Source organism: Melanerpes formicivorus, unplaced genomic scaffold (genome assembly GCF_026170545.1).
Source record: "Melanerpes formicivorus ecotype bairdi unplaced genomic scaffold, bMelFor1.0.p_v2 SCAF_19, whole genome shotgun sequence".
In the NCBI taxonomy this organism is placed as follows: domain Eukaryota; kingdom Metazoa; phylum Chordata; class Aves; order Piciformes; family Picidae; genus Melanerpes; species Melanerpes formicivorus.
Genome location: NW_027142371.1, coordinates 632,483 through 652,467, shown reverse-complemented (window position 1 = coordinate 652,467; position 19,985 = coordinate 632,483). Strand labels below are relative to the sequence as shown.

General features: G+C 58.4%; 1 protein-coding gene across 1 annotated transcript in view; it reads left to right on the top strand.

Moving 5' to 3' along the window:
- The first annotated feature begins 7,707 nt into the window (after nucleotides 1-7,707).
- The window catches only part of NECAB3 (N-terminal EF-hand calcium binding protein 3), a 42,291-nt gene continuing 30,013 nt past the window's right edge, over nucleotides 7,708-19,985 (top strand). Inside the window, exons 1-3 of the mRNA XM_068149747.1 lie at nucleotides 7,708-7,940; nucleotides 14,648-14,672; nucleotides 15,584-15,692. Of these exons, the coding sequence (XP_068005848.1) occupies nucleotides 7,848-7,940; nucleotides 14,648-14,672; nucleotides 15,584-15,692 (227 nt within the window). The 5' untranslated portion in view covers nucleotides 7,708-7,847. The remainder of the gene's footprint in view (nucleotides 7,941-14,647; nucleotides 14,673-15,583; nucleotides 15,693-19,985) is intronic.

Genomic DNA, 19,985 nt, shown 5'->3' with positions numbered 1-19,985 from the left:
CATGCATCAGAAGCCCATCATCATTGCCCAGCCTCCCACCTCCACAATCGGGCCTCCATCCCTGCACTGTGGCAGTCCCCAGCTCACTGTGCTACCCCAGGATTGTCCTTGCTGCAGGACACATGGAGATGGTGATGTGCCAGTGGAGCGTGGCAAACCCCACAGCTCAGCTCAGCCCCATCCATGGTGCCCACTCCTCACAGTATCCCACTGCCAACCCTCCTCCCTGTAGTCCCCAGGGCTGGGAGCAGGGTCAGTCAGGGCCTTGGTGAGGAGGGGAATGTGCCATGCCACCTCTAAACCCAGCAACCAGGAGGACAGTGGCACACATAGACTGTCTGGCCCCCTGGGAGGGAGTGGGGATGAGCTTGCTGTCACACTGTCACTCCATCAAATGGGGAATTAAACTAGGAAGAGAAATTCTGCTGCTCTGGTTGGTGAAGTTCCTATACTCCCTGCACCACAGGCAGAAGGATGGGGAGAGCAGGGTGGGTGTTTATGGCCCCCCAGTGCCCTGCCTGCCACATGCTTCTTTTTCCCCAGCAGAGGCTGGTTATCCAAAAAGCAGAGGGGAATGGAAGCAGGTTCCTCTCAAAAGCCACAAAGTAAAACCTCCTCGCCTCCCCTCACCTTCCCTGCTGCTCTTGGAAAACAGGTATGGGGCACAGGAGATCGAGGGTGAGGTGATCCTGATGCCAGAGGACACACCATCTGGGGTTCTGCCTGAGGCTAAACAGCCTAAGGTTAAACAGCCTAAAGCAAAGCAGCCTAAGGTTAAACAGCCTTCCCCTGGCATCAGGACCTGCTCCCTCAAAAAAAAAGAGGAGGGTAATTGTTATTGGTGATTCCCTCCTGAGGGGAACAGAGGGCCCCATATGTCGGCCAGACCCATCTCATAGGGAACTGCAGTGTGCCCAGGCAGCCAAGAGGGCCAAGGGCATCCTGGCCTGCATCAGGAACAGTGTGGCCAGCAGGAGCAGGGAGGTCATTCTGCCCCTGTACACTGCACTGGTTAGGCCACACCTTAAGGAAGGGCTGGTGGGGATGTGGTGGTCAGAGGGTGCTTTGGGGCCAGTGACCACGAGATAATTGAATTCTCAGTATTCAGTCAAGCTAAGAGGGGCAGCAAGAAGACCTCCACTCTGGACTGCCAGAGGGCAGACTTCAGGTTACTCAAGGAGCTAATTCAGAGGGTTTCTTGGGATAAAGCCCTTAAAAAGAAAGGGGTCCAGGAGGGCTGGACCTGCTTCAAGGAAGAACTGTTGAAGGCGCAGGGACAGGCTGTGCCAATGTGCCGGAAGATGAGCCCCGGGGCAGACGGCCAGCCTGGATGGTTCATGAACTTCTAAAAGAACTAAGGGAAGAAAAGAGGGTGTATCACCTTTGGAAGAGAGGGGAGGCAACCCATGAGAAGTTTAAGGTCTTGTAGGAAGAAGATTAGGGAGGCAAAAGCACATTTGGAGCTTAGACTGGCCTCTGCTGTGAAGGACAACAAAAAGTCCTTCTATAAATACATTAATAGCAAGAGGAAGGGAAAGGACAACCTCCACTCCTTGGTGGACACGGAGGGGAACGTTGTGACAAGGGATGAGGAAAAGGCAGAGATACTTAACACCTTCTTTGCCTCGATTTTTACTAGCAGGACAGAATGTCTTCCAGACAGCTGGCCTGCAGAGCTGGCAGATGGAGTCAGGGAGCAATATAGTTCCTTTGTGATCTAGGAGGAAGTAGTTAGTGACCTGCTCAGCCACTTGGATCCCCACAAGTCCATGGGACCGGATGGGATCCATCCTAGGGTGCTGAGAGAGCTGTCAGATGAGCTGGCCAAGCCACTATCCATCATTTTCCAGCAGTCCTGGCTCACTGGAGGACTGGAAGCTGGCCAACGTGGTACCCATCCACAAGCAGGGCCAGTTGGATGAGCCAGGGAATTATAGGCCTGTCAGCCTGACCTCAGTGCCAGGCAAGATCATGGAACAGGTCATCCTGAGTGCAATCACACAGCACTTACAGGATGGCCAAGGGATCAGGCCCAGCCAGCATGGATTTAGGAAGGGCAGGTCCTGCCTGACCAACCTGATCTCCTTCTATGATCAGGTGACTGCCTGGTGGCTGTGGGGCAGGCTGTGGATGTGGTCTACCTGGACCTCAGCAGGGCCTTTGACACCATCCCCCATAGCAAACTCCTGGCCAAACTGTCAGCCCATGGCTTGGACAGCAGCAACTCTGAGCTGGGTTAGGAACTGGCTGGAGGCTGAGCCCAGAGAGTGGTGGTGAATGGTGCCACAGCCAGCTGGCAGCCAGGCACCAGTGGTGTGCCCCAAGGATCAGTGCTGGGTCCCATCCTCTTTAACATCTTTATTGATGATCTGGATGAGGGCATTGAGTCCATCAGCAGTGAATTTGCAGATGACACCAAGCTGGGGGCAGGAATTGATCTGCTGGAGGGTAGAGAGGCTCTGCAGAGGGACCTCGACAGGCTGGACAGATGGGCAGAGGCCAAGGGCAGGAGATTGAACACATCCAAGTGCCAGGTTCTGCACATTGGCCATAACAACCCCATGCAGTGCTACAGGCTGGGGTCAGAGTGGCTGAGAGCAGCCAGGCAAAGAGGGACTTGGGGGTGCTGGTTGATGGTAGGATGAACATGAGCCTGCAGTGTGCCCAGACAGCCAGGAGCGCCAATGGCATCCTGGCCTGCATCAGGAACAGTGTGGCCAGCAGGAGCAGGGAGGTCATTCTGCCCCTGTACACTGCACTGGTTAGGCCACACCTGCAGTCCTGTGTCCAGTTCTGGGCTCCTCAGTTTCGGAAGGAGGTTGACTTGCTGGAAGGTGTCCAGAGAAGGGCAACAAAGTTGGTGAGGGGCTTGGAGCACAGCCCTGTGAGGAGAGGCTGAGGGAGCTGGGGTTGCTTAGCCTGGAGAAGAGGAGACTCAGAGGAGACCTTCTTGCTCTCTACAACTACCTGAAGGGAGGTTGTAGCCAGGCAGAGGTTGGTCTCTTCTGCCAGGCAGCCAGCATCAGAACAAGAGGACACAGTCTCAGGCTGCGCCAGGGGTGGTTTAGGCTGGAAGAAGCAGGAAGAAGTTCTATACAGGGAGAGTGATTGCCTGTTGTGGTGGGAAGCATTGAGCAGACCATCAATATGATTGGTAATTAGGCTTCAACTTTATTGTTCAAAAGCACAGCTTATATAGCATCTCAGGTAAATATGCACACGTGTCATTAGCTATTAGTCCAGGGTTACATCATAATACCCAGCCTACTTGCAGTTAGGCCTACATGCAACTTCACAACCTGCTTTCTCAGTAGCTCTTTGTTTCACATACAGTTTGTTTCACATACTGCTATCTTATAAGTAACTATTTCACATAGTGCTGTCTTATGAGAAACTGCAAGCACAGTCACAGGGCTGTGGTGGCCTTGCTGCATCAGCATCCCAGCTAAGCTGTGAGCAGTAAACAGCAAGATGGAGTCTGGCCTACACACTCTGTTCAAACAGCTCTTCCATAGAGCCATGTCCCTGTAATTCAAGCCATTCCTCAACAACTGCCCATTGGAATGGGCTGTCCAGGGAGGTGGTGGAGTCACCATCACTGGAGGTGCTCAGGAGGAGACTTGATGGGGTGCTTGGTGCCATGGGTTAGTTGTTTAGGTGGGTTGGATTGGTTGATGGGTTGGACGTGATGATCTTGAAGATCTCTTCCAACCTGGTCTGGTCTGGTCTATTCTATGCTATGCCATGCTATGCTATGCTATGCTATGCTATGCTATTCTAACAAGGTCACTGTTTGTCACCTGAGGTGACAGAGGTGCTGAAGCTTTCCTGATTTACTGTGAGGTGCCCAGCCATGTGCCAACACATCCTTGTGGCAAGATTCAGCCCTCCTTCTCCACTCCCCTCTCAGTTTCATTTTGGTGATGGTGACCTGCACTGCTGCCCAGAGGGGTGACAGCCTGCCCAGGGAGAAGCAGGCAGTGGCTTTCATGGGAGCCAGTGGGCACAGGGAGACGGAGGAGGACTGACATCCACCTCCTGATCTCTGCTGACCCTGCCTGGCAGCACAGCTTTTTTCCCTGAGCAAGGGTGAAGCTCTCTGATAGAATAGAATAGAATAGAATAGAATAGAATAGAATAGAATAGAATAGAATAGAATAGAATAGAATAGAATAGAATAGAATAGAATAGAATAGAATAGAATAGAATAGAATAGAATAGACCAGGTTGGAAGAGACCTTCGAGATCATCGCGTCCAACCTATCATCCAACACCACCTAATCAACTAACCCATGGCACCAAGCACCCCATCAAGTCTCCTCCTGAACACCTCCAGTGATGGTGACTCCACCACCTCCCCAGGCAGCACATTCCAATGGGCAATCACTCTCTCTGTGTAAAACTTCCTCCTGACCTCCAGCCTGAACCTCCCCTGGTGCAGCCTGAGACTGTGTCCTCTTGTTCTGGTGCTGGCTGCCTGGGAGAAGAGACCAACCTCTGCCTGTCTACAACCCCACTTCAGGTAGTTGTAGACAGCAGTAAGGTCACCTCTGATGTCACCCACCATCACATTCCCCTAATAGGAAACTTCAGGGGATGCTGAACCCTTGGGACTCCTCATCCTCATGGAAGCAGGCCCCCAGCAGGGACAGAACCACGGCCCCCGCTCCGGCACTGCAGCCCATCTTGGGGGGAACGCGTTGGCAGCTCCACGTGAGCCAGAGCACCCTAAAAATAACTGCTCTGCCTCCTGGGGATGATTCATGATGCAGCTAAAGGGCTTCCCTCCTGCTATTTTGGATCACAGAACGGGTTGGGCTGGAAGGGACCTTTAAAGGTCATCTAGTCCACCCCCCCTGCAGTCAGCAGGGACACCTGCAACTAGGGCAGGTTGCTCAGAGCCCCAAACAATCTGACCCAGAATGGTTCCAGGGATGAGGCATCTCCCACCTCTCTGGGCAACCTGGGCATCCCAAATCTCTGGATAAAGAGCTGATGGTAGCTCATGCAGGGCTTCTCGTTTCACTTTGGGAAGTGGCCCCAGCTGCTGCCTGGTTTATGAGCTCTCTGCACCTCAGATGTTTTTCTTCACTGTGTGAAGCAGACACAGCGTAGGAGCTTGGCGCTCTGCACACATCTTGGTGTGCACCAAGAGTCCTCAGCTCCTCTCCACTCCCATCTCCCATTCCCTGGCAGTAACCCTGCTGGGATGGTGCCCATCTGACTCTAGGGGTGCCCAGTGTCACCAGGCCACACTGATGGCCCCACTGGCACCAGCAAATGCTGGGCATCTGCAGGCTGTGCTGTGGCAGACACAGATGTGGTACTGAGCCCAGGTGGAATCCTGTTCCTGCACTGTGACGTTCGGGCTCTGAGGAGTCAGGAAAGCTCAGCAGTGGGCTAAGCTCTGGGACAGCCTGGCAGTGATATTGCCAGAGCAGAAAGTTTGCCACAATTCATGCCTTTCATCTAAACCCCTTGGAGGGTTTGGGCAGGTTTTGGGCTTTCTATAGGCTGCACCCCTGCCAGCACTGCCTGCTGCCCACCTTGCTTCTGCATCCCACCCCACCTGTCAAACCCACTCCTGTTTCTTCCTCAAGGAAAAACCCAGGGAGGTGAAGCACAGCATCAGCTATTTATTATGAGAGGCTGGTAAGGGGTTGCTTTGTTTAATTCCCACCTGGTTGTGCCTCTGTGAGCCAAGCACTGGCATCACAGCACAGCCAGGACCAAGGCTGTGTCATCCTTCCCTGCCAGGGTCCACCTTGGAAGGGGCCCACGCAGGGAGCTGAGGACACTTGCTGCCTCCTGCCACCAGCAGCTCTGTCCTGGACCTCGCCCTCAGGACTTCCAGCTGCTCCTTCCCATACTGCCCTCATGCTGACCCTGAGGTGTCCCAACAGGGACCAAGCATGGATTGTAATGACATGGAGTGCAGAAAGGCCCCCTCAGGGCCATCCTTTGATTGACAGCAGAGCCCCACCATCACCCAAGCCCCTTCCCTGTCAAGGTGAGCCTCTGCCTCCTGCCTATTTCTGTGTAGCTGCCTGCATGTTAGACTGATGATGTCCATGCTCAGCAGCTTCAGCTTTGGACTCTCTTTCTGCCTCCCTGGGGGCAGAAGGCAGCCTTGCCCTGCATGGGCTGGGTGCACACAGTCCCCAGAGTGCTCAGACACCCCCTGCCAGGTCCCAGGTGCACTTTTTCCACCTCTTTTCCCTTGCACATACCCAGAGCAGCCAGGAGACAGTAAAAATAGGCAGGATGCATCCTTGCATCCTCGGGGGAGGAGGAGAGCAAGAGAGCTACACGTGCTGCAGCTCGGTCACGTTGGGCTGGGGAAGCGTCTTGGGGTGGAGACCTGGGTGAGGAGAAGCCAAGCCCAGCAAAACGGGCTGGCTTCAGCAGGTCCACGTGAAGAGAGAGGAGATGCAGATGGAGACAAGCCTGCCTGGCATTTGGTGTCCCAGCAAAACAGCTGTGTGCCCCTTTCTGTCAGTAAAACCCCAGGATTCTCTGAGAGGGATGGGAAGGAGCCCACCAGCCCAAGGTCACCACCCTACAGATCCCCTGGGAGTGGTGTGAAACTCTACCCAGGCATGGCTTTATCCAGTTTGTTTATCTCATTTTCTGTTTGTTGTTTGGGAAAACCTTTGAGGACAGGCTGAAGGACAGGCATGGATGTCCAGCTGATCCCTCTCCACACACAGAAGCCTCTGGATGCCTGTGCTGGGCTGGGATAAAGGCAGCTCCTGCCTCCTCCTCCCCAGCCAGCATGTCCCACGCTCCTGCAGCCCCTCTTGGGGCAAGAAGAGGGTTTTGCATCTGCTTGAGGTGGGGACCCAGCACCAGTGGTATGACCTACTCATGTCCACCATGTCCCTCTGATGGGAACCAGCACTGAGCAAAGGATGCCCAGGATCATGGGCACAGGGGAGCTGACACCACTGGAAAGCCATTTGAAACCACTCAGAGTGGTGGTGGGACAACCCCAAGGCCAGTGGCAAGCACAGCAGGACCACCCATGGCCAAACTAGGGCCATCTCAGGGCCAGCTGGAGCGACCAGAACTACACTGAGGACAGCGATGACCACACTGGGAGTGACTGCAGCCACACAGGTGCCAGCAGGGCTACCCCAGGCTGTCTGCATCCACACTGGGACTGCTCATGGCCATACCGGGGCCAGCCTACAGCCAACTGCAGCAACCAGAGCTGTCCTGGAGCCAAACTGGGGCTATCCTAGGGCCCACCAGGTCAAACAGGGATGCCCTGGGCCAACAGCATCCACTCTAGGACCGTCATTGGCCAAAATGCAGCCACCCTGAGACAAGCAGCGCTACCCTGTGACCAACAGCAACCATAACGGGATCGCCTATGGGCAAACTGGGACTGCCTGGGTATGACCACCCCGTGCCGCGGCGGGACCACCGTGAGCTGCCATGCAGCCAAGCGGGACCACAGAGGAGATGCCCTGCATCCAAGCGCGCCCAGCCCGCGGCGCCCCCAACCGCCGAACAACAGCCAGCGCCCGCCACCCCTCACAGCGCCGCCCCGCCCCTCTCCCCTCCGCCAACGACAGACGCGTCCCGGGGCTGCCAATCACCAGACGTGGCCAACCAGATCGCCGCGGGGGCGGGCCCTCAGCGGAGGCAAAGTTGCCTGGCGGCTGCGGTGCCGCCTGGCTTAGTGCAGCTCCGCGCCGCGTTCCCTACGGCGGCGTACCGCACCCTGCGGCACCGCACGGCCGAACCCTACCGCATCCTACGGCATCGCGCCCTGCGGCAGCGTACCGCGGGGCCTCCGCAGCGCGCCCTACGGCACCGCAGCGCCCGCAGCCGGCGGGGCCATGATGTCGTGCGCCGAGCTGCTGGCCGTGTGCCTGCTGTCAGCAGACCGCGGCCCCGCGCTCCGTCGCCAGCCGCTCCCCATCTTCCACGACGTGAGTACCGCGGGGCGGGCCCGAGGCGAGCCCCCGTCCCGTCCCGTCCCCGTGCGGCGGTCGTAACCTGTAGGTGTCAGGGTGAGGCTCTTCGCTGCCTGCCCCGGCTGGGGAGCCAAAGCCGGGGGAGACGCGAGCGGACCCCGTTGCTGCTATCGGCCTGGAGCCGTGAGTCGAGGCGTGGGTCGCGGTGCCTTGAATAACGCTCGGCGTTGTGTCCTCTCGCTGAGATGCAGGCCTCTGGGTGGCTAGAAATAGCCTGCTCCTCGCCGCGGGCTGCCCGCCGTGACCGCTGGAGCGGGAGCTGCGTGTGCGGGGCGCAGCCGGGCTGCGTGTGCGGGGCGCAGCCGGGCTGCGTGTGCGGGGCAGCCGGGCTGCGTGTGCGGGGCAGCCGGGCTGCGTGTGCGGGGCAGCCGGGCTGCGTGTGCGGGGCAGCCGGGCTGCGTGTGCGGGGCAGCCGAGCTGCGTGTGCGGGGCAGCCGAGCTGCGGGAGGCAGCTGGTCGGAGCTGGAGCGTCTCCCATCGCCTGCCCCGGCCTCCATCCCTGCGGGTCCGCTGGGCATCCCAGCGGCTCTGGCTGGCGTGGGGGAGCCGCGGTGCGGACAGTGGCTGCCTTCGTTTCCGTAAGACAGGTCGTGGCGTGCTGTGTCCCCTCAAGCCCTGCGCCGAGGGTGCTCCTGTGGAGCCCTTGCCCTGGGCTAGCGGGGGCAGTGCCTCTCCCCTGTGGCACCCAGTGGGGTGGGCAAGTGGCTGCCTTCCTGGCCGCCTCCCAGGGCAAGTCGCACAGCCTGGGTCGCAGCCCAGCTCTGCTCTTGCAGCGCAGCAGGGTGCTCCATCTCCCTGCTGCTGGACATCTTCTGTGAGCTGCAGGGTGGGCAGCACTCGAATCTCCCTGGTGGGCCACCAGCCCTTCATACTTCTGGGTCTGTCACCACTGGGGTCACCCTGTGGAGCCAAGGGAGATGTGCAAGTGGAGGTGCTGCCTCTGTCCTGCTGCAGGGACTAGGGAGGAGAAAGCAAACAGGCATTGATGTGGTGCCATAGCACCTGGACAGCCCAGAGCGGTGCCAGTTGTCACCTCTGCCTTGGTCTGGGTGGTATCACTCATTCATCCCAGGAGATCTTGGGCAGCAGGAAGGTGAATGACATGCTTGGCCCCATCCTCTGTCTGGGAGATCTCCTGGCATCACCAGGGAGCAGCTGGAAAGCAAGGCTGCTTTGGCTGTGGTGATGCTTATGGCTTCCAGCTGTGGGTCAGGGTCTCTCTCCTGCCGTGGGGGGTTTCAGGCTGCAGGGCTCTCCAGCTAGCAGCATTAACTGCACTAATTACTTGGCTGATGAAAGATGGGCTGGAGGAGGGTTGGTGGTGACAGATGTGTTCAGCTCAGCTCCTCTGGGCACTCACTCAGTCTTGTATTTCTCCCTCAGGGCATCATTAAAGCAATTAAAATGGGAAGTGTTAACAGCACTTGGGGCTACTTTTGGGTTCTGGTGGCTTCCCTTCTTCTTTCCCATAGCTCCCTTTGCTCCTGCCTCAGCTCTGGAGCTCTGCAGGGTGAGTTTAATGCCTCCACTTCGGGGTGTGGGCAGTTGGCTGGTCTCCAGTTGCCCCACCGGGCTCGCTGTGGGGAGCTGTCCCTGGCTGCAATGGGAAAGGATCCCAACCTGCCCCTCGGGCAGCAGGAAGAGAGAGCTGCCCACAAGAGGTCCTGGGTGGCAGCTGGAGCTTCTCCTGGGACCAGAGCCGCAGTCTCCTTGCCCACAGATCGCCTGCCTCTGGGAGAGGTGAGGAGGAGGAGGAGGAGGAGGAGGGCTTTGCTTGAGATGCTTTGCTGCCGGTGCAGCAGGAACTGCAGTGCTGCCATCGCAGGTGTTTCTCTGAGCAGACATCTCAAGCCTCTGGGATATTTGTCCCCCAGGCTGGTGCCCAGGGCTTCCTCACTCCCCTTTCTCTGCAGGAGAGGTTCAGGAAAGGTTTTTGGTGCCTGGTCACAGCCTGTGTTAGTGAGTCGATGAGCTCTGTGTCCCCTCCCCAACAGCCAGTGTGTCCCTGGCTGCATGTCCAGCAGCTGTGGTTGCTTCCAGCCCTGCAGGCAGGGACCAGCCCTGCAGGCAGGGACAAGCCCTGGAATGTCCCTGCTTCCCAGAGTGTGTGGGGTTTGTCCCCACATCATCAATGCTGGTTCAGAGCTTCTTCCATCAGCCCTGCTGTGTTTGCTGCTGCAGGCACTGAGTGGGGCTGTGGCTGCTTGGACCCAAGCCCAGGAGCCAGGGGCAAAAGGAAGTGTCTGGGGTTGAGGCAGTGTCCCTGTGTTTCTGAGACTGCCAGAGCCCTGAGTGCAGGCAAGGGACTGCCTGCAAGGCCTCTCCAGCAGCTGCCATAGACCCAGTCCCATTTCAGTCCTGGTTTTGCACCATTTTGCCCAGGCTTTGTCCCAGGGCTGCTGTCCTCACCAGAAGCAGTGCCTGCCTGCAGTTGCTGTGCATGTGCCTGTGCCCCAGGGGTCATGCCATGGAGCGTGGAAGCAGCTCTGCAGGAGCATGCAGGCAGCTCTGTGCTATCTTTGCTTGGCTGGAGTTGGATCCTGCCTCATGCACAGGAGCCAGTGGTGGTTTCTGGTGCATGCAGGGCTCGCTGAGGCAGCCCTCTGCAGCTGGGGTCAGCCAAGGATGGACTGAGTGGAGGTGCTGAGGGGCTCCACCATGCCTGGGGGAGAAGGAGCAGATGTGGCCTCACCTTGCAGGGCTCTGGCAGCTCCATGGCTGGCACCACATTTATTTGTTTTGAGCTTCAGGCAGCTGTTGCCTGTGCTCTGGCAGTGCCCTCCTTGCACTGCAGCAGAGGATCCCCTGTGTGAGGGGGAAGCATCAGCTCTGTGTGCCAAGGTTTGTGCTGGAGCCAGGATGGGCTCCCCCACATTAGAGACCTTCTCATTCCCGTGGGATCTCTCCCCAGGCTGCAGACAGAGCCTGCTGAGCAAGACCAACCTGTGAGTGAAAGTGTTTGGCCATCCTTGAATCTGCATTTAAGTGCCTGGGTGACACCTGCCTGTCTTTGGGATGGGCCAGCTGCCCTCAGTGATGTTTGGGGTCACAGAGATCTCATTGTGTCCCTCAGATGACAGAGACTCTGGGGGATGGAGCTCTTTTACCTTTTGATCCGACAGGAAGTGGTGGCAGGTTGGCACAGGCGTGTGAGACACGCAGGTGGGACCCTGGGGTTGCAGGCATTGCTGCCCCTGCAGCCTGGAGAAAGGTTTGCTTTAAAACCCAGAGAGATGCCCAGTGTGGGGGAGCTGTGGGTTCCTGTCCCTGTGAAGCTCCAGGGCACACCAATGCCCAGTGTGTGGGAGCTGTGGGTTCTGTCCCTGTGAAGCTCCAGGGCACACCAATGCCCAGTGTGGGGGAGCTGTGGGTTCTGTCCCTGTGAAGCTCCAGGGCACACCAATGCCCAGTGTGTGGGAGCTGTGGGTTCCTGTCCCTGTGAAGCTCCAGGGCACACCAATGCCCAGTGTGTGGGAGCTGTGGGTTCCTGTCTCTGAAGCTTCAGGGTGTGCCCAGTGAGTCTTACAGGGGGTTCAGTGTGTCCAGAGAAGGGCAACCAGGCTGGGGAGAGGCCTTGAGCACAGCCCTGTGAGGAGAGGCTGAGGGAGCTGGGGTTGCTTAGCCTGGAGAAGAGGAGGCTCAGGGGAGACCTCATTGCTCTCTCCAACTCCCTGAAGGGAGGCTGTAGCCAGGTGGGGGTTGGTCTCTTCTCCCAGGCACCCAGCACCAGAACAAGAGGACACAGTCTCAAGCTGTGCCAGGGGAGGTTTAGGCTGGAGGTGAGGAGAAGGTTCCTCACAGAGAGAGTTGTTAGCCATTGGGATGTGCTGCCCAGGGAGGTGGTGGAGTCCCCATCCCTGGAGGTGTTCAAGAGGGGATTGGATGAGGCACTTGGTGCCATGGTTTAGTAGCCATGAGGTCATGGGTGACAGGTTGGACTTGATGATCTCTGAGGTCTTTTCCAACCTTATTGATTCTATGATTCAACCAGCCCCTGCCCTGGGGCTGTTGGAAAGCCTTGGCTTTCCTGCCAGGGAGGTAGCCTGGTTGGCTCCAAGTCCCTGTCCCAGAGGGGTGGTTACTCAGGCTTAGGGCAGCCTCTGTCCCCTGGCTCTGGAGGAGCTTGCCTTGCTCGCAGCAGCTTCTGAGGAGGAGGAGCTGTGGAGCTGGCCCTGCTCCTGCTTTTGGTTGCAGGGAAAGACCGGGGAGCACCCTGCTGGGAGCAGAATCAGAAAGCCTTGGCCCAGCTGCAAGCATCAGAGGTTTCTCTGGGCAGCTCTTTCCTCCCCTGGGGGCTGTTTGTCAAGGACGTTTCGGGGGCTTGCTGGGGCCGGTCCCCCCCAGGCGCCCGGGGAGCCGGGGGCGGAGGGGGCAGCGGCGGTGCCGCAGCGTCGTGCGGCAGGAGCAGAGCTGCTCCGGGGGTGGTTTTATCAGTTCTGCTCTGCAGGTGCCTGGAAAAGAATAGAACAGAGGCCTCTTGCCCCTTTTCCTGTCCTTGTTCAAGCCTGAGCCTTCTCCAGCTCTTCAGATTTCTTTGGCAACCAGGGTGATTAAAAAGGATGATTGAACAGAAGAAAGTTGTCACGCGGTGCCTTCTGTTACTGGCTCTGGGAGGATGTGCTGGGCTCCACCTCGGGTTGTTTGGTGTGGCAGGATGTCCCCAGGCTCTGGAAGTGATGCTGTTCCTCAGAGCCAGCCCCTGATCTGCTGATCGCTGGTGGAAGAGGAGCCAGGCAGGGGTAGGACAGCCCAGCTGTCAGCCCTGGCTTGGACAGCAGCTCTCTGAGCTGGGTTAGGAACTGGCTGGAGGCTGAGCCCAGAGAGTGGTGGTGAATGGTGCCACAGCCAGCTGGCAGCCAGGCACCAGTGGTGTGCCCCAGGGATCAGTGCTGGGCCCTGTGCTCTTTAACATCTTCAGTGATGATCTGGAAGAGGGCATTGAGTCAGTCATCAGCAAATGTGCAGATGGCACCAAGCTGGGGACAGGAGTTGATCTGCTGGAGGGTAGAGAGGCTCTGCAGAGGGACCTGGACAGGCTGGACAGAGGCCAAGGGCAGGAGATTGAACACATCCAAGTGCCAGGTTCTGCACTTTGGCCACAGCAGCCCCAGGCAGTGCTACAGGGTGGGGTCAGAGTGGCTGAGAGCAGCCAGGCAGAGAGGGACCTGGGGGTACTGGTCCATGGTAGGCTGAACATGAGCCTGCAGTGTGCCCAGGCAGCCAGGAGCGCCAATGGCATCCTGGCCTGGATCAGGAACAGTGTGGCCAGCAGGAGCAGGGAGGTCATTGTGTCCCTGTACACTGCACTGGTTAGGCCACACCTTGAGTCCTGTGTCCAGTTCTGGGCCCCTCAGTTTAAGAAGGACATTGAGAGACTTGAAGGTGTCCAGAGAAGGGCAACAAAGCTGGGGAGGGGTCTGGAGCACAACTGCATGAGGAGAGGCTGAGGGAGCTGGGGTTGCTTAGCCTGGAGAAGAGGAGGCTCTGGGGAGACCTCATTGCTCTCTCCAACTCCCTGAAGGGAGGTTGTAGCCAGGTGGGGGTTGGTCTCTCCGAGGCAAGCAGCACCAGAATAAGAGGACACACTCTCAAGCTGTGCCAGGGGAGGTTTAGGCTGGATGTTAGGAAGAAATTCTTCCCAGCAAGAGAGATTGGCCATTGGGATGTGCTGCCCAGGGAGGTGGTGGAGCCACCATCATTGGAGGTGTTTAGGAAGAGCCTGGATGGGGCACTTGGTGCTGTGGTTCAGTTGATTAGATGGTGTTGGATGAGAGGTTGGACTTGATAATCTTGAAGGTCCATTCCATTCCATTCCATTCCATTCTTTCCTTCCTGGGCAGCAGGCAGGAAGAAGCCTCATGGTTGGGAAGCTGGGTTAAGTCCCTGAAGTGGAACAGTTCTCCAGCTGTGCTCTGTGGCACTGTTAGTTACAGATGCATTAATTAATCCATCAATTATTAATTACAGAGTGTGTGCATGTCAGAATGTTGCAGGAAAGATTGCTATGCAGGATGAGTTTGGAGGGTGACAGAGCCCTGGAGCCAGGCTGCCCAGAGAGCTGCTGCAGCCTCTGCCTCTGGAGACTTGCCAGGCCCTCCTGGATGCACTCCTGTGGGACCTGCTTTAGGTGATCCTGCTCTGGCAGGGGGTGGTTGGACTTAGTAGCTCTCCAGAGGTCCTTTCCAACCTTCTAGTAACTCTCCAGAGGTCCTTTCCAACCTTCACCACTCTGTGATTCCGTGGTGCTGCCCAAGCAGGAGGCAGGAGCTGCACCTCCACAGTGCAGGCACAAAGGGCTCCTGCTTTGGCCTGGGTTTGTGCTCCCTCTGTTTAAAGGCTCTGAATGATTGAACACTTCCCAGGGTGAGGATGCAGCCAAGCTTCCTTTCCCTCTGAGAGGTGCCCAGGCTGAGTGCTGGGCACACTCTGGCAGCAGTGCCTGTGCTGAGGACAAGAAATGGGTTTAAGGATTTAGCAGAGGGGAACTCCCCTGGAGCTGCCTGGGTGACCCTGGCACTGCCACCACAGGCAAACTGTTCATGGCTCCCCAGGCTCTAGGGGGCCAGTTTGCACGTGGTGGCAGTGCCAGGTGCTGCCAGGCTTGCCCTTCAGCCATGCTCTCTCTGCCACCTCACTGAACCCTGTCCTGTTTTCTCTTGCAGATCTTCCGGCGAGCCGACAAGAACGGTGAGTGCTTGGCTCCTGCCACCGCCTGCCCCGGGCTGGGCAAAGCAGCACAGCATGGCCCTGCTGGGAAATGTGGCTAGGGAGTGAAGGAGGCATAGGGGAGAGCAGCTCTGGCTGCAAGGAAAATGCTTTCCTGCTTTGCTTGGAGGGAAAGGCACAAAGGGCTGTGGGAAGTGGGCTCCTCCAGTTCATCGTCCACGGGCAGGGCAGGGCAGAGCCCCTTCCAAGCCCTCTTCCTGGAGGCAAAGCAAGCTGTGCAGCAGGCAGTCCATCTCTGTGCTCAGTCCACTTGGGTGCCTGGATGCCCACTTGGGCCTCTGGCATTGGAGTTAGGCTCTGCTCCCTGGCTATTAATCTGACACCCAGAAACCCAGCAGTCCAGGCTCACAAGTTGTTTCCCTGAGTCTTCCCACCCTGTCTGGGGCTCTTCTCCTTCACAGGCTCCAGGAGCTGCTTTTCATTGCAGATCCAAATGCAGCCCAGGAGCTGAAGTCCTCCACGGAGGGGAAGTTAAAAACCTCTTGCTTCAGTGGAGAGATTTTTCACTCCTGAGAAAGCTGAAGCTGTGCTGACTGAGCTGTCTGTGGCAGGCTCCGCGCTCGGGCAGCCAGCTGAGCACGGCGCCCGCTCGCCTCTCTGCGGGTGGTGCAGCGGGGCCCTTTGGGGAGGGGGGCTGCAATTCCTACCTGCAATTCCAGCAAGCAGGGGGGTCTGCTTGCCAGCAGTGTGGCTGGGTGTTGGCTGGGGCCTGGTGGGACCTGCTTTTCCACCCAGATCTCTGCCCTCATCGTTATGCAGCGCACAGCCAGGCGTCCCACGCTCCCGCTGGAGAGGCTGCTGGGCGGGGGGCTGGGGCTGGCGTGCTGCTTGCTGCAGCTCTATAATTATCCTTCCCTTTGCCTGAGATGCAGATGATGGGAAGCTGTCATTTGAGGAGTTCAAGAACTATTTCGCTGATGGGATCCTGAGCTCGGAGGAGCTGTGGGAATTGTTCAGTGGCATTGACAGGCACCACTCCGAGTAAGTACCCTGGGGGCACAGAGGAGGAGAGGTGTGGAGCAGGGGAAGCTGCTTAAGGGGAAAGGGAGGGTGCTTGGAGGCAGGTGTGATGAGGAGTCAGAGTGAGATGCACAGAATGGTTTGGGCTGGAAGGAACCTTAAAGATCAGTTTTGGGCTCCTCAATTTAAGAAGGACACTGAGACTCTTGAAGGTGTCCAGAGAAGGGCAACAAGGCTGGGGAGGGGTCTGGAGCACAGCCCTGTGAGGAGAGGCTGAGGGAGCTGGGGTTGCTTAGCCTGGAGAAGAGGAGGCTTAGGGGAGACCTTCTTGCTCTCTGCAACTCCCTGAAGGGAGGTTGTAGCCAGGTGGGGGTTGGTCTCTTCTCCCAGGCACCCAGAACAAGAGGACACAGTCTCAAGCTGTGCCAGGGGAGGTTCAGGCTTGAAGTGAGGAGAAAGTTCTTCACAGAGAGAGTTGTTAGCTGTTGGAATGTGCTGCCCAGGGAGGTGGTGGAGTCCCCATCCCTGGAGGTGTTCAAGAGGGGATTGGATGTGGCACTTGGTGCCATGGTTTAGTTGATTAGATGGTGTTGGGTGACAGGTTGGACTTGATGATCTCTGAGGTCTTTTCCAACCTTATTGATTCAATGATCATCCAGTTCCAACCCTGCTGCCATGGGCAGGGACACCTCCCCCCAGCCCAGGCTGCTCAAGGCCTCATCCAACCTGGCCCTGAACACTTCCAGGGAGGGGGCATCCAAAGCCACCCTGGGCAACCTGTGCCAGTGTCTTCCCACCTTCACTTTTAGTCTCCAGTCTCAACCCCCCACTTCAGCTCAAAACCATTGCCCCTTGTCCTGTCCCTGCAGAGTCCCTCTCCAGCAGCCCCCTGTATGTTCTGTAAGGTTGCTGTAAGGTCTCCCCAGAACCTTCTCTAGACTGAACAGCCTTGACTCTCTCAGCTATCCCCATAGGGGAGATACTTCAGCCCTCTGATCATCATCATGCCCTCCTCTGGACCTCTTCCAGAGGAGCTCCTCCAAGGTGAACCTACCCTTTGTAGCACACAGATGTTAGAACCCATGGCACAGAAGCTAGAAGCATTGGGAGCATAAGAACCCACTAAAGAGCAGCTATGGGCAGAGGGAACATTAAAACCCATTGGAGAGCAGATGGGAGCATTAGAGCCCAGTGGAGAGCAGCTGGGGGCACAGGGGGCATTAGAGCCCAGTGGAGAGCAGCTGGGGGCACAGGGAGCATTAGAGCCCAGGGGAGGGCAGCTGGGGGCACAGGGAGCATTAGAGCCCAGGGGAGAGCAGCTGGGGGCACAGGGAGCATTAGAGCCCAGGGGAGGGCAGCTGGGGGCACAGGGGGCATTAGAGCCCAGTGGAGGGCAGCTGGGGGCACAGGGAGCATTAGAGCCCAGTGGAGAGCAGCTGGGGGCACAGGGAGCATTAGAGCCCAGGGGAGGGCAGCTGGGGGCACAGGGGGCATTAGAGCCCAGTGGAGAGCAGCTGGGGGCACAGGGAGCATTAGAGCCCAGTGGAGAGCAGCTGGGGGCACAGGGGGCATTAGAGCCCAGTGGAGAGCAGCTGGGGGCACAGGGAGCATTAGAGCCCAGTGGAGGGCAGCTGGGGGCACAGGGGGCATTAGAGCCCAGTGGAGAGCAGCTGGGGGCACAGGGGGCATTAGAGCCCAGTGGAGAGCAGCTGGGGGCACAGGGAGCATTAGAGCCCAGTGGAGAGCAGCTGGGGGCACAGGGGGCATTAGAGCCCAGTGGAGAGCAGCTGGGGGCACAGGGGGCATTAGAGCCCAGGGGAGAGCAGCTGGGGGCACAGGGAGCATTAGAGCCCAGGGGAGAGCAGCTGGGGGCACAGGGAGCATTAGAGCCCAGGGGAGAGCAGCTGGGGGCACAGGGAGCATTAGAGCCCAGGGGAGGGCAGCTGGGGGCACAGGGAGCATTAGAGCCCAGGGGAGAGCAGCTGGGGGCACAGGGGGCATTAGAGCCCAGGGGAGAGGCAGCTGGGGGCACAGGGAGCATTAGAGCCCAGGGGAGGGCAGCTGGGGGCACAGGGGGCATTAGAGCCCAGTGGAGAGCAGCTGGGGGCACAGGGGGCATTAGAGCCCAGGGGAGAGCAGCTGGGGGCACAGGGAGCATTAGAGCCCAGGGGAGAGCAGCTGGGGGCACAGGGAGCATTAGAGCCCAGTGGAGGGCAGCTGGGGGCACAGGGGGCATTAGAGCCCAGTGGAGGGCAGCTGGGGGCACAGGGAGCATTAGAGCCCAGTGGAGAGCAGCTGGGGGCACAGGGGGCATTAGAGCCCAGTGGAGAGCAGCTGGGGGCACAGGGGGCATTAGAGCCCAGTGGAGAGCAGCTGGGGGCACAGGGGGCATTAGAGCCCAGTGGAGAGCAGCTGGGGGCACAGGGGGCATTAGAGCCCAGGGGAGAGCAGCTGGGGGCACAGGGGGCATTAGAGCCCAGTGGAGAGCAGCTGGGGGCACAGGGGGCATTAGAGCCCAGTGGAGGACAGCTGGGGGCACAGGGGGCATTAGAGCCCAGTGGAGAGCAGCTGGGGGCACTGGGACCAGGCAGTCATCCTTGGAGCAGTGCTCTCAGGTGTGCTGTAGGTCCCTGGAAGCGAGGGGCCATTGGAACTGGCAGAGGTGTGGAGCCCAGCTGTGCAGTGCTGTGTGTGCCTGCAGGAGCAGCATGTGGTGGGGTCAGGGTGATGCACTGCATGTGCAGTGTGGACTTTGCCACTGCTGGCACAGGGAGTTGCTTTGCACTCATGTAAGAGCTGCTTCCCCCCAAGAGTGGGCCTCTGGAGTGGCCTAAATTCCCAGGTGCAGCTCTCTTTCCAACAGAGAGCCCCACAGAGCAGGGAAAGGAGCTGCCCTGAGCCCTGCTCCCCTCCCTGCTGCTGCTGCAGTCTGCTGGGCTCGGCTGGGTTTCTCCTCCCAGGCTTTGGGATGGCAGTGTGGCCTCGCTGGGGAGCCTCTGCCCAGCTGGCTGCTGTGAGCAGGCATGGTATGAGTCTGGGACACACTGGCCTGCCTGGGGGCTGCCTGTTCAGATGAAGCTGGTTGCAGCTTCCTCCTGGTCTTGGGCAGCATGGTCTCTGGCTCATGCCACTTGCCTGGCACCCCAGGAAGCATCACTTGCACCTCCCTAACAGCCTTGGCCAGGCACTGTCTGAGCAGACCTCTGCAAGGGTGAGATCCTCAGAGCAGCCTTTAACTGGGCATGCTGGTCCCAGGGCTTTGCAGTGAGCCAGGGCCACCAAGTGCCACTGAACCACCGACAGTAGGTACCCAGCAGTCCCTACCTCTACCCTCTGGGGTGATTGACTGCTGGGTGCTGGGGTGCTGTGTTTAGCTGCTGCAGTGGTGGTGCACAGGAGTGAGATGCAGCCCCTGGCACATAGTAGTATCATAGTATCAGTCAGGGTTGGAAGGGACCACAAGGATCAGCTAGTTCCAACCCCCCTGCCATGGGCAGGGACACTCCACACTAGATCAGCCTGGCCAGAGCTTCATCCAGCCTGGGCTTAAACACCTCCAGGGACAGGGCCTCGACCACCTCCCTGGACAACCCATTCCAGGGCTTCACCACTCTCATGGGGAAGAACTTCCTCCTCACCTCCAGCCTGAATCTCCCCACCTCCAGCTTCATTCCATTCCCCCTAGTCCTATCACTCCCTGAGATCCTGAGCAGTCCCTCCCCAGCCTTCCTGTAGCCCCCTTCAGATCCTGGAAGGCCACAATGAGGTCACCTGGGAGCCTTCTCTTCTGCAGACTGAACAGCCCCAACTCCTTCAGTCTGTCCTCACAGGAGAGGTGCTCCAGCCCTCTGCTCATCCTCCTGGCCCTTCTCTGGACACCTTCCAGCACCTCCACATCCCTCTTGTAATAGGGGCTCCAGAGCTGGAGGCAGTACTCCAGGTGGGGTCTCACCAGGGCTGAGTAGAGGGGGAGGAGAACCTCCCTGCAGCCCCTGGCCCCATGCAGCCCCTGGCCCCATTCAGCCCCTGGCCCCATGCAGCCCCTGCTGCCACTTTCTTTTAAGCCTGGCTGCCTGCTGCTGCCTGTCCTGCCAGTTGGGCTTGCTGAAGGTGGGCAGCAGGAGGCCTGATGAGAACACCTCTTGTCTGTCTGGGCTGTGATACCAGAGAGACAGCAGAGAGCCTTTCCCTTCCCTTTGCAAACCCCCCCCACAAAAGGATGGGAAACACAGGTTGCAGCAAAGCAGAGCTTTAACTGTGTCCTTAAATGAACCTTTGAGGGCCTCCTCTTTTGCCTTCACTTTCAGTTCAGGC